The sequence below is a fragment of the Cherax quadricarinatus genome, chromosome 51 (assembly GCF_038502225.1).
Source record: "Cherax quadricarinatus isolate ZL_2023a chromosome 51, ASM3850222v1, whole genome shotgun sequence".
NCBI lineage: Eukaryota > Metazoa > Arthropoda > Malacostraca > Decapoda > Parastacidae > Cherax > Cherax quadricarinatus.
The window spans coordinates 9,656,528-9,669,014 of NC_091342.1; the positions used below are offsets into that span (position 1 = coordinate 9,656,528).

The window sequence follows — 12,487 nt, forward strand, 5'->3', positions numbered from 1 at the left end:
ATGTAGACATATTATATGTGACGAAAATTCACAAAATGCATGAATATTGCATTTCAAAAGACCAATCCAAAGTCAAGAAAATAGTTGGCAAAAGTTGAGTGGTACATTTACGTTTTCCTGTTTTTTTTCTGGTGGCACTAATGAAGAGTGATATAAATGGTTTAACGAACCGACGACTTGAAGAATTAGACAATTTTGTAGCATTTGAGACTCTTTACTGCTGAAAGTGGTGTCCTGGGCCCGGAATAGAGATAAATGGTGGAAGATGAGAAAGGAGTTTGAGGTAATCGGTCCCTTAGCCTTGAGTTGATGTGTTCATCAGTCCTGAGAAAAGTGCAGCATATAAGCTATAACGTTTCCACATTATAGATTCCCGAATGTTGCAAAAGTGTCAAATTCTCCAGCTAAAGAAGAGTACTTAATAACCTCGAAAAACTTTTGCCAACTTCTTGTATGGTTTACGGAAGTGCAAATCAACTGAGACACCAACTCAGCCACAGAGTGCACAGATGATTTCTATATGGGCAGCTGTAGCCTCGATAGCAATAATCAGGGGTGGGATAAGACACCATGAAAATGCGTGTAACACTGAAACAGATTTTCATTGACCTGGTGTTGATGTTGTTGGCAGAGCACCAGTTGAGAGCGGTGATGTTTGAGATGTTTGCGGCGGGGATGGCGACCACCGCGAGCACCCTGACCATGGGGATGTACCTGGTGGCCAAGCACCCAGACGTCCAGCAGCGAGTCCATCAGGAACTGGACGAGGTCATCGGCAGGGAGAGATTACCTTGCTACGCCGATCTGGAATCGTAAGGAACCAGCAATATTATGTGAATTAGGATAGTGTCTTCTTCTAGACATGGAACTTGTTAGGATATGGCTGATATTGAAGACTGTTCATATTAATACACTGTGCTGTATATTGCTAGATGTATATTGGTAGCATTGATTTGTTTATGTTGAAGAATGAGATACTTGTGCTACATTTGGGAATTTATACTGAGGAAACGTTTCGCCAGTCATTGGTTTTTTCAGTTCAATACAGAGAAGGACGGTGAAAAATGAGAAGGAGACTGAAGTAATCAGTCCCTCAGCCTGGAGTCGATGTGTTCAGTCCATCAGTCTTATATTTGTTTGTGTATGTAGTGTTGTCCAAAAATGGGTAGCAGACCTCTATTTGAAATAATTTTGCCTGTCAGACCGGGCCGCGGGGGCGTTGACCCCCGAAACCCTCTCCAGGTAAACTCCACTTAAGAATTACGGATCCGAATCGCCTTCTGCCCCCCACCACCGAAGAAAATATATAGGTCGTGAAACAAGTTTTAATTGGGTAAACTCTTCCCTTTGACTTCCTAAAACTCTACACGATATATTGCTCCAATAAACACCTGTTGTGCAATTTGTACATTTTCTTTCCCAAGACTTATAATACCGCCTTCTCAAAACCTGTTTACTTCATATTTCGCCAGGCAGTTGTATCCCCCTGGATACAATTATTGCATTAATCTTTGCTTCTATCCTCACTTCTCACCTGTGTTTCAGGCTGCCCTACACACGAGCCACTATACACGAGGTGCAGAGGGTCTTGAACCTCATAGCTTTCGTTGTTCACTGTGCACTGGAAGATTGCAACTTCGAAGGCTATGACATTCCCAAAGGTAACTTTTTGTCGTGAATACTTATAGCTACTCAGCAAGCTGTTGAGAAAACTGTAGGGTACTGGCAAGTACTTCACAGGTGGTTGAGGGTACTGCTAGTTACTGCTAGTACTCCACAGGTGGTTTAGGGTACTGCAGTTACTGGCAAGTACTTCACAGGTGGTTGAGGGTACTGCTAATTACGGCTAGTACTCCACAGGTGGTTGAGGGTACTGCTAGTTACTGGCAAGTACTCCACAGATGGTTGAGCATACTGCTAGTTACTGGCAAGTACTCCACAAGTGGTTTAGGGTACTGCTAGTTACTGGCAAGTACTCCACAGATGGTTGAGCATACTGCTAGTTACTGGCAAGTACTCCACAGGTGGTTGAGGGTACTGCTAGTTACTGGCAAGTACTCCACAGGTGGCTTAAGGTCCTCCTAGTTACTAGCAAGTACTCCACAGGTGGTTGAGGGTACTGCTAGTTACTGGCAAGTACTCCACTGATGGTTGAGCATACTGCTAGTTACTGGCAAGTACTCCACAGGTGGTTTAGGGTACTGCTAGTTACTGGCAAGTACTCCACAGATGGTTGAGCATACTGCTAGTTACTGGCAAGTACTCCACAGATAGTTGAGGGTACTGCTAGTTACTGGCATGTACTCCAAAGGTGGTTGAGGGTACTGCTAGTTACTGGCAAGTACTCCACAGATGGTTGAGGGTACTGCTAGTTACTGGCAAGTACTCCACAGGTGGCTTGGGGTACTGCTAGTTACTGGCAAGTACTCCACAGGTGGTTGAGGGTACTGCTAGTTACTGCTAGTACTCCACAGGTGGTTTAGGGTACTGCTAGTTACTGGCAAGTACTTCACAGGTGGTTGAGGGTACTGCTAATTACGGCTAGTACTCCACAGGTGGTTTAGGGTACTGCTAGTTACTGGCAAGTACTTCACAGGTGGTTGAGGGTACTGCTAGTTACTGGCAAGTACTCCACAGGTGGCTTGGGGTACTGCTAGTTACTGGCAAGTACTCCACAGGTGGTTGAGGGTGCTGCTAGTTACTGGCAAGTACTCCACAGGTGGCTTGGGGTACTGCTAGTTACTGGCAAGTACTCCACAGGTGGTTGAGGGTACTGCTAGTTACTGGCAAGTACTCCACAGGTGGTTGAGGGTACTGCTAGGTGCCAGCAAGTACTCCACAGGTGGTTGAGGGTACTGCTAGGTGCCAGCAAGTACTCCACAGGTGGTTGAGGGTACTGCTAGGTGCCAGCAAGTACTTCACAGGTTGTTGAGGGTACTGCTAGGTGCCAGCAAGTACTTCACAGGTGGTTGAGGGTACTGCTAGGTGCCAGCAAGTACTTCACAGGTTGTTGAGGGTACTGCTAGGTGCCAGCAAGTACTTCACAGGTGGTTGAGGGTACTGCTAGGTGCCAGCAAGTACTTCACAGGTTGTTAAGTTTATTATTATTTACAAATGGTGAAGGGTAACGAGAGCGTCTTAGTACGAATCCCCTAAGAATCACAATTCTTTGTGCCTGTGATATCAAGATTGAAATTTAGTCGTGATATTCTCCCGCAGGGACGGTGTTCTTGGCCAACATGGAGGACGCCATGACAGACCCGAAGTTATGGAAGAATCCTGATGAGTTTGACCCAAACAATTTCCTCGACGATAATGGCAAATACGTAAAGAATGGGGCCTTTGTCCCATTTGGAATAGGTAAGTCAGTGTTATTTTCCCCCCTAAAATGACTTAATGTAACTTAAGATAGTCACCAGAAACCGACGGCCCATGAATAAACACCAGAATGGACGGTGGTTCGATTCATGGTACTGATAGGTAACGGTTCAGCGTTACCGCAGGTCTAACACTGACACACATCTTGCCACAGAAGGGCTCTCAGTAAAACCTTCCTATTGTAAGCCTCGTAGGTAACTGGTGCAGCACTGGACCTACTACCTGTCAGGACCACTGTTCGAATCCCTGTCCTTTCTTGTTTATTAATTGATAGTCGCTGATTATAAGTTATTTTGAATATATTTATATACACCCCCACACACACAGACACCACACCTAGCCAAACACGTATAGAAACTAGAGAAAATGCAAAGGTTTGCAACAAGACTAGTCCCAGAGCTAAGGAGTATGTCCTACGAGGAGAGGTTAAGGGAAATCGACCTGACGACACTGGAGGACAGGAGAGATAGGGACGACATGATAACGACATACACAATACTGAAAGGAATTGACAAGGTGGACAAAGACAGGATGTTCCAGAGATGGGACACAGCAACAAGGGGACACACACACACACAAACACTCCAGAGCAGGGCAGAGCAACAAGAGCAAGCACCCCCAGAACCACACAAACAATCACGCTATCCCAACACAGATCGCAATCCACACTCACAGCTCCCACCTCACACTACACTGTAGAATCCCACTGTACACTGCCAGGTCCCCCACCTCACAGACCCCCCAAAACACAGTGCTGGAGAGAAAACTGAAGGTATGGTACACCAACGCTGATGGAATAACAAATAAGTGGGAGGAGTGGCACAAAAGAGTCAAAGAGGCATCACCGGACAGCATAGCCCTCACAGAAACCAAGCTCACAGGGATGATAACAGATGCCATCTTTCCAACGGGATATCAGATCCTGAGGAAAGACAGAGTGAACAGAGGGGGTGGAGGAGTGGCACTGCTGATCAAAAACCGATGGGATTTTGATGAGCTGGAGAGAGGAGACAGAGGAGAAGTGATTACATAGTACTAAAGCTTAAGTCTGGAGGTCCCAATGTGGTAATTGCTGTGATGTATAACCCACCACAGAACAGCAGGAGGCCAAGGCAAGAGTATGATGAGAGTAATAAAGCGATGGTTGACACACTGGCTAAAGTGGCCACAAGGCCTCATGCGAGCAGGGCAAAGCTACTGATCATGGGTGACTTCAACCTCAAGGAAATCAATTGGGAGAACTTGGATCCACATGGGGGCCAAGAAACGTGGAGGGCTAAGATAATGGAGGTGGTACTGGAAAACCTCGTGTACCAACACGTAAGGGACACTACCAAAGGCAGGAGAGGATGAACCAGCGAGACTGGACCTAGTATTCACCTTGAATAGTGCAGATATTGAGGCCATCACATATGAAAGACCCCTTGGGGTCAGTGATCATGTGGTTTTAAGCTTCGAATACATAGCAGAGTTACAAGTGGAGGGGGAAGCAAGAAGGGCTGAATGAAGCCAAATTACAAGAAAGGGGACTTCGCAAGCATGAAGAACTTTCTCAACGGGGTTCAGTGGGACAGAGAACTGGCAGGGAAGTCAGTAGACGAGATGATGGAATATGTGACAACAAAATGCAAGGAAGCTGAGGAGAGGTTTGTACCCAAGGGTAACAGGAATAATGAAAAAGCCAGGTTGAGCCCATGGTTCACCCAAAGGTGCAGGGAGGCCAAAACCAAGTGTGCTAGGGAATGGAAGAAGTATAGAAGGCAAAGGACCCAGGAGAATAAGGAGACCAGTCGTAGAGCCAGAGATGAATATGCACAGGTAAGACAGGAGGCCTAAAGGCAATGAGAATGACATAACAGCAAAAACGAAATCTGACCTTAAACTGTTGTACAGTCACATCAGGAGGAAAACAACAGTCAATGACCAGATAATCAGGCTGAGGAAGGAAGGAGGGGAGGTCACAAAAAACGACCACGATGTATGTGAGGAGCTCAGCAGGAGATTCAAAGAAGTGTTCACAGAGGAGACAGAAGGGCTTCCAGAAAGGCAGAGAGGTGGAGTACACCGTCAAGTGTTGGACACAATACATACAACCGAGGAAGAAGTGAAGAGGCTGTTAAGCGAGCTAGATACCTCAAAGGCGATAGGGCTGGATAACATCTCTCCATGGGTCATGAGAGAGGGAGCAGAGGCGCTGTATGTGCCACTAACAACTATCTTCAACACATATATGGAAACAAGATGACTACCGGAAGTATGGAAGACAGCAAATGTGGTCCCAATTTTTAAAAAAGAAAACAGACACGAAGCATTAAACTGCAGACCAGTGTCACTGACGTGTATAGTATGCAAGGTCATGGATAAAATTATCAGGAGAAGAGTGGTGGAGCACCTAGAAAGGAATGAGCTTATCAACAACAGCCAGCACTGTTGCAGGGACGGGAAATCCTGCGTCACAAACCTACTGGAGTTCTATGACAGGGTGATAGCAATAAGACAAGAGAGAGAGGGGTGGGTAGATTGCCTTTTCTTGAACTGTAAGAAGGCGTTTGACAAAGTTCCACACAAGAGATTAGTGCGGAAGCTGGAGGACCAGGCAGGGATAACAGGGAAGGCACTTACAGTGGATCAGGGAATACCTGTCAGGAAGACAACATCGAGTCATGGTACGTAGCGAGGTGTCAGAGTGGGCGCTGGTAACGAGTGGGGTGCCACAGGGATCAGTCTTAGGACCGGTGCTGTTTCTGGTATTCGTGAACGACATGACGGAAGGAATAGACTCCGAAATGTCCCAGTTTGCAGATGATGTGAAGTTGATGAGAAGAATTCAGTCGGACGAAGACCAAGCAGAACTACAGAGGGATCTGGACAGACTGCAGACCTGGTCCAGAAACTGGCTCCGGGAGTTCAACCCCACCAAGTGCAAAGTCATGAAGATTGGGGAAAGGCAAAGAAGACCACAGACGGAGTACAGTCTAGGGGCCAAAACCTACAAACCTCACTCAAGGAAAAGGATATTGGTGTGAGTATAACACCGGGAACATCTCCTGAGGCTCACATCAACCAAATAACTGCTGCAGCATATGGGCGCCTAGCAAACCTAAGAGCAGCAGTCCGACATCTAAATAAGGAATCGTTCAGGACCCTGTACACCGTGCACGTTAGGTCCATATTCGAATATGCAGCACCAGTTAGGAACCCTTACCTAGCCAAGCATGTAAAGAAACTATACACACACACACACACACACACACACACACATATGTATATATATATATATATATATATATATATATATATATATATATATATATATATATATATATATATATATATATATATATATATACCTCTAGAACTGTCCTGGGGACCCTCATCCTCAGAGAAAAGAATAAACTTGCTTCAGGGAAAACTCAAGGTTTTCCCTGAAGCTGTTTGAGAATTTTCTCCTACCACCCCCTATATTTCAAGTATGTTTTATTTAAAGACAAAATACATTGGCCAAACATTCACAAAAAATACAACAGAAAGTAAAACAACATAGGTAGCACTTGCAGACTCGATTGAGAAGGCCATTGGTGAAATGCCTATGATTTTAAACTGATGGAAGATAGAGGTATGGGTGTGTGTGGGAAACAAGCAGGTTGCAACACTTGGGTTGGAAACAGTAAATGTATAAAAGGCATTCAGCATGAAGTTATAAATAAAGACAATAGATCAGGTCAGCAAACAAAGGGGGACAGCAGAGGGCAGCAAGGGACTAGCTCCCTTAAGGTTTACTATACTAATAGCAGGAGTGTAAGAAATAAGATAGATGAGCTAAGATTAATTGCAAGTGCAGGAAACATAGATATTATTGCTATAACAGAGACCTGGCTCAATCTGAAAGATAGAGAGATGCCCTCTGAATGTCACATACAAGGCTATAAATTATTCCACACTGACAGGGTCAACAGGAAAGGTGGTGGAGTAGCGATGTATGTCAGAGACAATTTAAATTGTTGTGTTAGACAAGATATTAAATTAGAAGCGTCAGCCACTGAATCTGTTTGGTTACAGCTTCTCGAGGGCCGAGAAAAACTAATTTTGGGTGTGATTTACAGGGCCCCAAATCTTGATAGGGAGTGCAGTAAACTTCTATGGGACGAAATTCGTAAGGCATCTACATACGAAAATGTTGTGCTAATGGGAGATTTCAACTATAGACAGATTGACTGGAGCAATTTGACAGGAAATTTAGAGTCAGGTGACTTTCTTGATACGATCCAGGATTGTTTTTTAAAACAGTTTGTGACAGAGCCAACTAGGGGAAATAACCTCCTTGACTTGGTTCTTGCCAGTAGGGAAACACTAATTAATAATCTTGAGGTTAATGATGAGCTTGGGGAAAGTGATCACAAATCACTCAGTTTTAATATATCATGGAATTCCCCTAATAATGGCAATCAAGTCTCCGTCCCTGACTTTCGCTTGGCTGATTTCATAGGACTGAAAAATTACTCAGGTGGGCTGAACTGGAATGACCTGACTAAGGGTCAGGTAGGTGGTGATGGTTGCCGATATGATGCTTTCCAGGGCATAGTTCTAGCTGCTCAGTCAAATTATGTTCCAAATAGGGAATTCAGATCAAACAAAAATGATCCTAAATGGATGAACAATAGATTAAAATATCTGATTGGTCAAAAGAGAGGCATATATAGGCAAATCAAAAGAGGAGAGGGGCAATTGAGAAATCGATATATTCAGTTAAAGAGAGAAATAAAAAAGGGAATTAGAAAAGCAAAAAGAGATTATGAGGTTAAAGTTGCAAGAGAATCGAAGACTAACCCAAAAGGATTCTTTCAGGTATACAGAAGTAAGATCAGGGACAAGATAGGCCCACTCAAAAGTTCCTCGGGTCAGCTCACTGACAGTGATAAGGAAATGTGTAGAATTTTTAACACATACTTCCTCTCAGTTTTTACACAGGAGGATACCAGCGATATTCCAGTAATGATAAATTATGTAGAACAGGACGATAATAAACTGTGCACTATTAGGGTCACAAGTGACATGGTCCTTAGGCAAATAGATAAATTAAAACCTAACAAATCCCCAGGCCCTGATGAACTGTATGCAAGGGTTCTAAAGGAATGTAAAGAGGAGCTTAGCACACCTTTGGCTAATCTTTTCAACATATCACTACAAACTGGCATGGTGCCAGATAAGTGGAAAATGGCAAATGTGATACCTATTTTCAAAACAGGTGACAGGTCCTTAGCTTCGAACTATAGACCAATAAGCCTAACCTCCATAGTGGGAAAATTTATGGAATCAATAATTGCCGAGGCAGTTCGTAGCCACCTTGAAAAGCATAAATTAATCAACGAATCTCAGCATGGTTTTACAAAGGGGCGTTCCTGCCTTACGAATTTATTAACTTTTTTCACTAAGGTATTTGAGGAGGTAGATCATGGTAATGAATATGATATTGTGTATATGGACTTCAGTAAGGCTTTTGACAGGGTCCCACATCAGAGACTATTGAGGAAAATTAAAGCACATGGAATAGGAGGAGAAATTTTTTCCTGGATAGAGGCATGGTTGACAAATAGGCAGCAGAGAGTTTGCATAAATGGGGAGAAATCAGAGTGGGGAAGTGTCACGAGCGGTGTTCCGCAGGGGTCAGTGTTGGGCCCCCTGCTGTTCACAATCTACATAAACGACATAGATGAGGGCATAAAGAGCGACATCGGCAAGTTTGCCGATGACACCAAAATAGGCCGTCGAATTCATTCTGACGAGGACATTCGAGCACTCCAGGAAGATTTGAATAGACTGATGCAGTGGTCGGAGAAGTGGCAGATGCAGTTTAATATAGACAAATGCAAAGTTCTAAATGTTGGACAGGACAATAACCATGCCACACATTAACTAAATAATGTAGATCTTAATATTACGGATTGCGAAAAAGATTTAGGAGTTCTGGTTAGCAGTAATCTGAAACCAAGACAACAGTGCATAAGTGTTCGCAATAAAGCTAATAGAATCCTTGGCTTCATATCAAGAAGCATAAATAATAGGAGTCCTCAGGTTGTTCTTCAACTCTATACATCCTTGGTTAGGCCTCATTTAGATTATGCTGCACAGTTTTGGTCACCGTATTACAGAATGGATATAAATTCTCTGGAAAATGTACAAAGGAGGATGACAAAGTTGATCCCATGTATCAGAAACCTTCCCTATGAGGATAGACTAAGGGCCCTGAAACTGTACTCTCTAGAAAGAAGTAGAATTAGGGGGGATATGATTGAGGTGTATAAATGGAAGACAGGAATAAATAAAGGGGATGTAAATAGTGTGCTGAAAATATCTAGCCTAGACAGGACTCGCAGCAATGGTTTTAAGTTGGAAAAATTCAGATTCAGGAAGGATATAGGAAAGTACTGGTTTGGTAATAGAGTTGTGGATGAGTGGAACAAACTCCCAAGTACCGTTATAGAGGCCAGAACGTTGTGTAGCTTTAAAAATAGGTTGGATAAATACATGAGTAGATGTGGGTGGGTGTGAGTTAGACCTGATAGCTTGTGCTACCAGGTCGGTTGCCGTGTTCCTCCCTTAAGTCAATGTGACCTGACCTGACTAGGTTGGGTGCATTGGCTTAAGCCGGTAGGAGACTTGGACCTGCCTCGCATGGGCCAGTAGGCCTTCTGCAGTGTTCCTTCGTTCTTATGTTCTTATGTTCTTATGTAACTCAGAGCTACATCTCGAATACTTCGTCCAGCTCCCCTGCGGTGGGCCGCGTGCCCAGAATGCTGCAGGCATTTCCTCTCTGGATCGCAACACTGAGTCTCTGAAAGAGGAAGCTGGTCGCCCTGTGGTCCTTGGTTTCTATGATGAGCTTTTCACCCAGCTCTTTGAGAAACTTTAGAGCACACTTGCCCTATGCTCCAAGGGTCTCCGACCCTATTGGAATGAAGTTATAGCAATGGGGAAGGTCTTCATATTTTCGGATCTTCTGGGTCTCCCTGTGGCTGGCAGCTCCACCCCCTTCCACTACAGAGTATGGCAAGTAGGTGTCTGCCAATGTGGCGGCACAGGTGTAGTCCCAGGCAATCTGCTTTCAATCCTTCCAGGGTAGCATAGTCACTCCATCAGGACTCTTTTGACTTCCATCAGACCTCTGTACTTGGGGTTCCCGTTGAGCTGGGCAACGGGCTGTGGGGAGGCTTCTCTTTATGATGTCATTGACCTCCTCATGTCTGGCATACTTCCCTTCTGCTGTGTGACACACGAGACCATAAAGTCCGAATTGATCAGCTGTCACCCTGCCGCAAATATACCTATGTTCGGTGAGGATGGGGGCGGCTAGGCGAAGAGCAACACCAATCCGAATGGCCTGTGGGTCGAGTCGGGTGCCCAGGGAGGAATTGGGAACAGCTAACAGGAAATCTCCTGAGTGTGGTGCCTTCACTGCCAGGAGACGAGCTTTGTCCTTTCCTGAAGCATTGGAGAGCATTGTGTTGGCGATATTTTCCATGATCGGTTTTTCCCAATGGGACTGTTTGTGCTCTTCGGGAGGAGCTGGTCTACTGGAGGAGTCTGTAAGGGTGTCCCACCGAATCGCTGCTTCAGTAAACCTGGGGTCTTGACCTCCTACCAAGTCTCTCAAGCGTTCGGGAACTATCTTCTTGACTAATGCACTGGAAGCCAAACACGAAGACAGAAAAGCAGGTAAAGCAACATGCTGCCGAATAGGTAAAAGTGGTTAATTAGCAAGAACTCATTTACAGTTAAGTCCTTTCTAATATTTTCTCATACGCTATACTTCAAGATATATATTTTTTTCATTTAGGTTAATATAAAAAATAGTAATTTTGTGCCAAAAGAACCTTAGAAAACTTACCTAACCTTATTATAACAAGCGCAATTTAATTTAACTTAACCCAACTAAATGTATTTTAGATAAGTTTACAATAATTTAATAATAAACAAACACAATGAAATATATTTTTTTCGTTATGTTCAGAATGATTCTTGCGAAATTATTGCATATAAAACTTTTCGGTTGTATTATTCGGGTGGACTTCAGAGTCCATATCGAGGTGAGACACGTCGATACACTAATAAAATATTGATTAACAAAATAATTATCTACTACATAAACATCTCTGTACACAATAAGTCGCTACTCGAGGGCAAACAATACATTGCGACTGTTATTGTCTGGGTAACTCTAGTGTTTCATGTGTATTAGGGTGTAAAATTCCTGATGGAAGCATCGCTAAAATTTTCTCCTCTAAGCATAGGTTAACTGTGAAAAGATGCAACGTCTTTGCACCTCTTCTTCCTTGCCTTCCACTACAGTGTCTGTTGTATTCTTGCAGGGAAGCGGCAGTGTGTCGGTGAAGCTCTGGCTCGCATGGAGGTCTTCGTCTTCCTCTCCAGCCTCTTCCAGAAATTCACCTTCACCCTAGTGGGGGAAGAGGTCCCACCTGGCAACCTCTACACTTTCAACGCTCCCGTCGAGTTCAATGCTGTAGCTCACGTGAGACCGCATCTGTAGGGCCTACCTCCTCCTGCGTGACAACTACACCGTGACAGAGATCTCTCTACGAATTCTGAATTATGGCAATATTGTCAACGAATACTTCTGTAAAGTCCTATAAACTAAAGTCCCATAATCAAAGCCATCATAAAGTCGCATAATCTAAGGCGGTTTCTATAATGTCTTCTTAAAAATTTACAGCGTATTAACTGCTTTTCTACATCTACAATATGGCAATAAGTTAATATTTGATGTTATAATAGCTCTTGCAAGGCTTTGTTTCCTAAAAAAAAAGAACAAAAGATAGCTGACTTTCCACTCACTTTACTGATCGACAACAACACAAACAGAGGAAAGTTGACGTCCAACTTTACTCATCTAAAACAACAGGAACATCAGACATATTGATGTCCCACTTACCTTGTTGATCCAGAACAACAGGAACATCAGACATATTGATGTCCCACTTACCTTGTTGATCCAGAACAACAGGAACATCAGACATATTGATGTCCCACTTACCTTGTTGATCCAGAACAACAGGAACATCAGACATATTGATGTCCCACTTACCTTGTTGAT

At 43.9% G+C, this 12,487-nt stretch overlaps 1 protein-coding gene across 2 annotated transcripts in view; it reads left to right on the forward strand.

Moving 5' to 3' along the window:
• LOC128694602 (cytochrome P450 2D14) overlaps positions 1 to 12,487 on the forward strand; it is a 45,517-nt gene that overhangs the window by 32,401 nt on the left and 629 nt on the right. For both annotated transcript variants that reach the window (XM_070095807.1, XM_070095808.1), the window contains 4 exons: positions 632 to 812; positions 1,546 to 1,661; positions 3,220 to 3,360; positions 11,745 to 12,487. The exon at positions 11,745 to 12,487 is cut by the window's right edge and continues 629 nt beyond it. In XM_070095807.1, the coding sequence (XP_069951908.1) occupies positions 632 to 812; positions 1,546 to 1,661; positions 3,220 to 3,360; positions 11,745 to 11,923 (617 nt within the window). In that variant the 3' untranslated portion in view covers positions 11,924 to 12,487. The remainder of the gene's footprint in view (positions 1 to 631; positions 813 to 1,545; positions 1,662 to 3,219; positions 3,361 to 11,744) is intronic.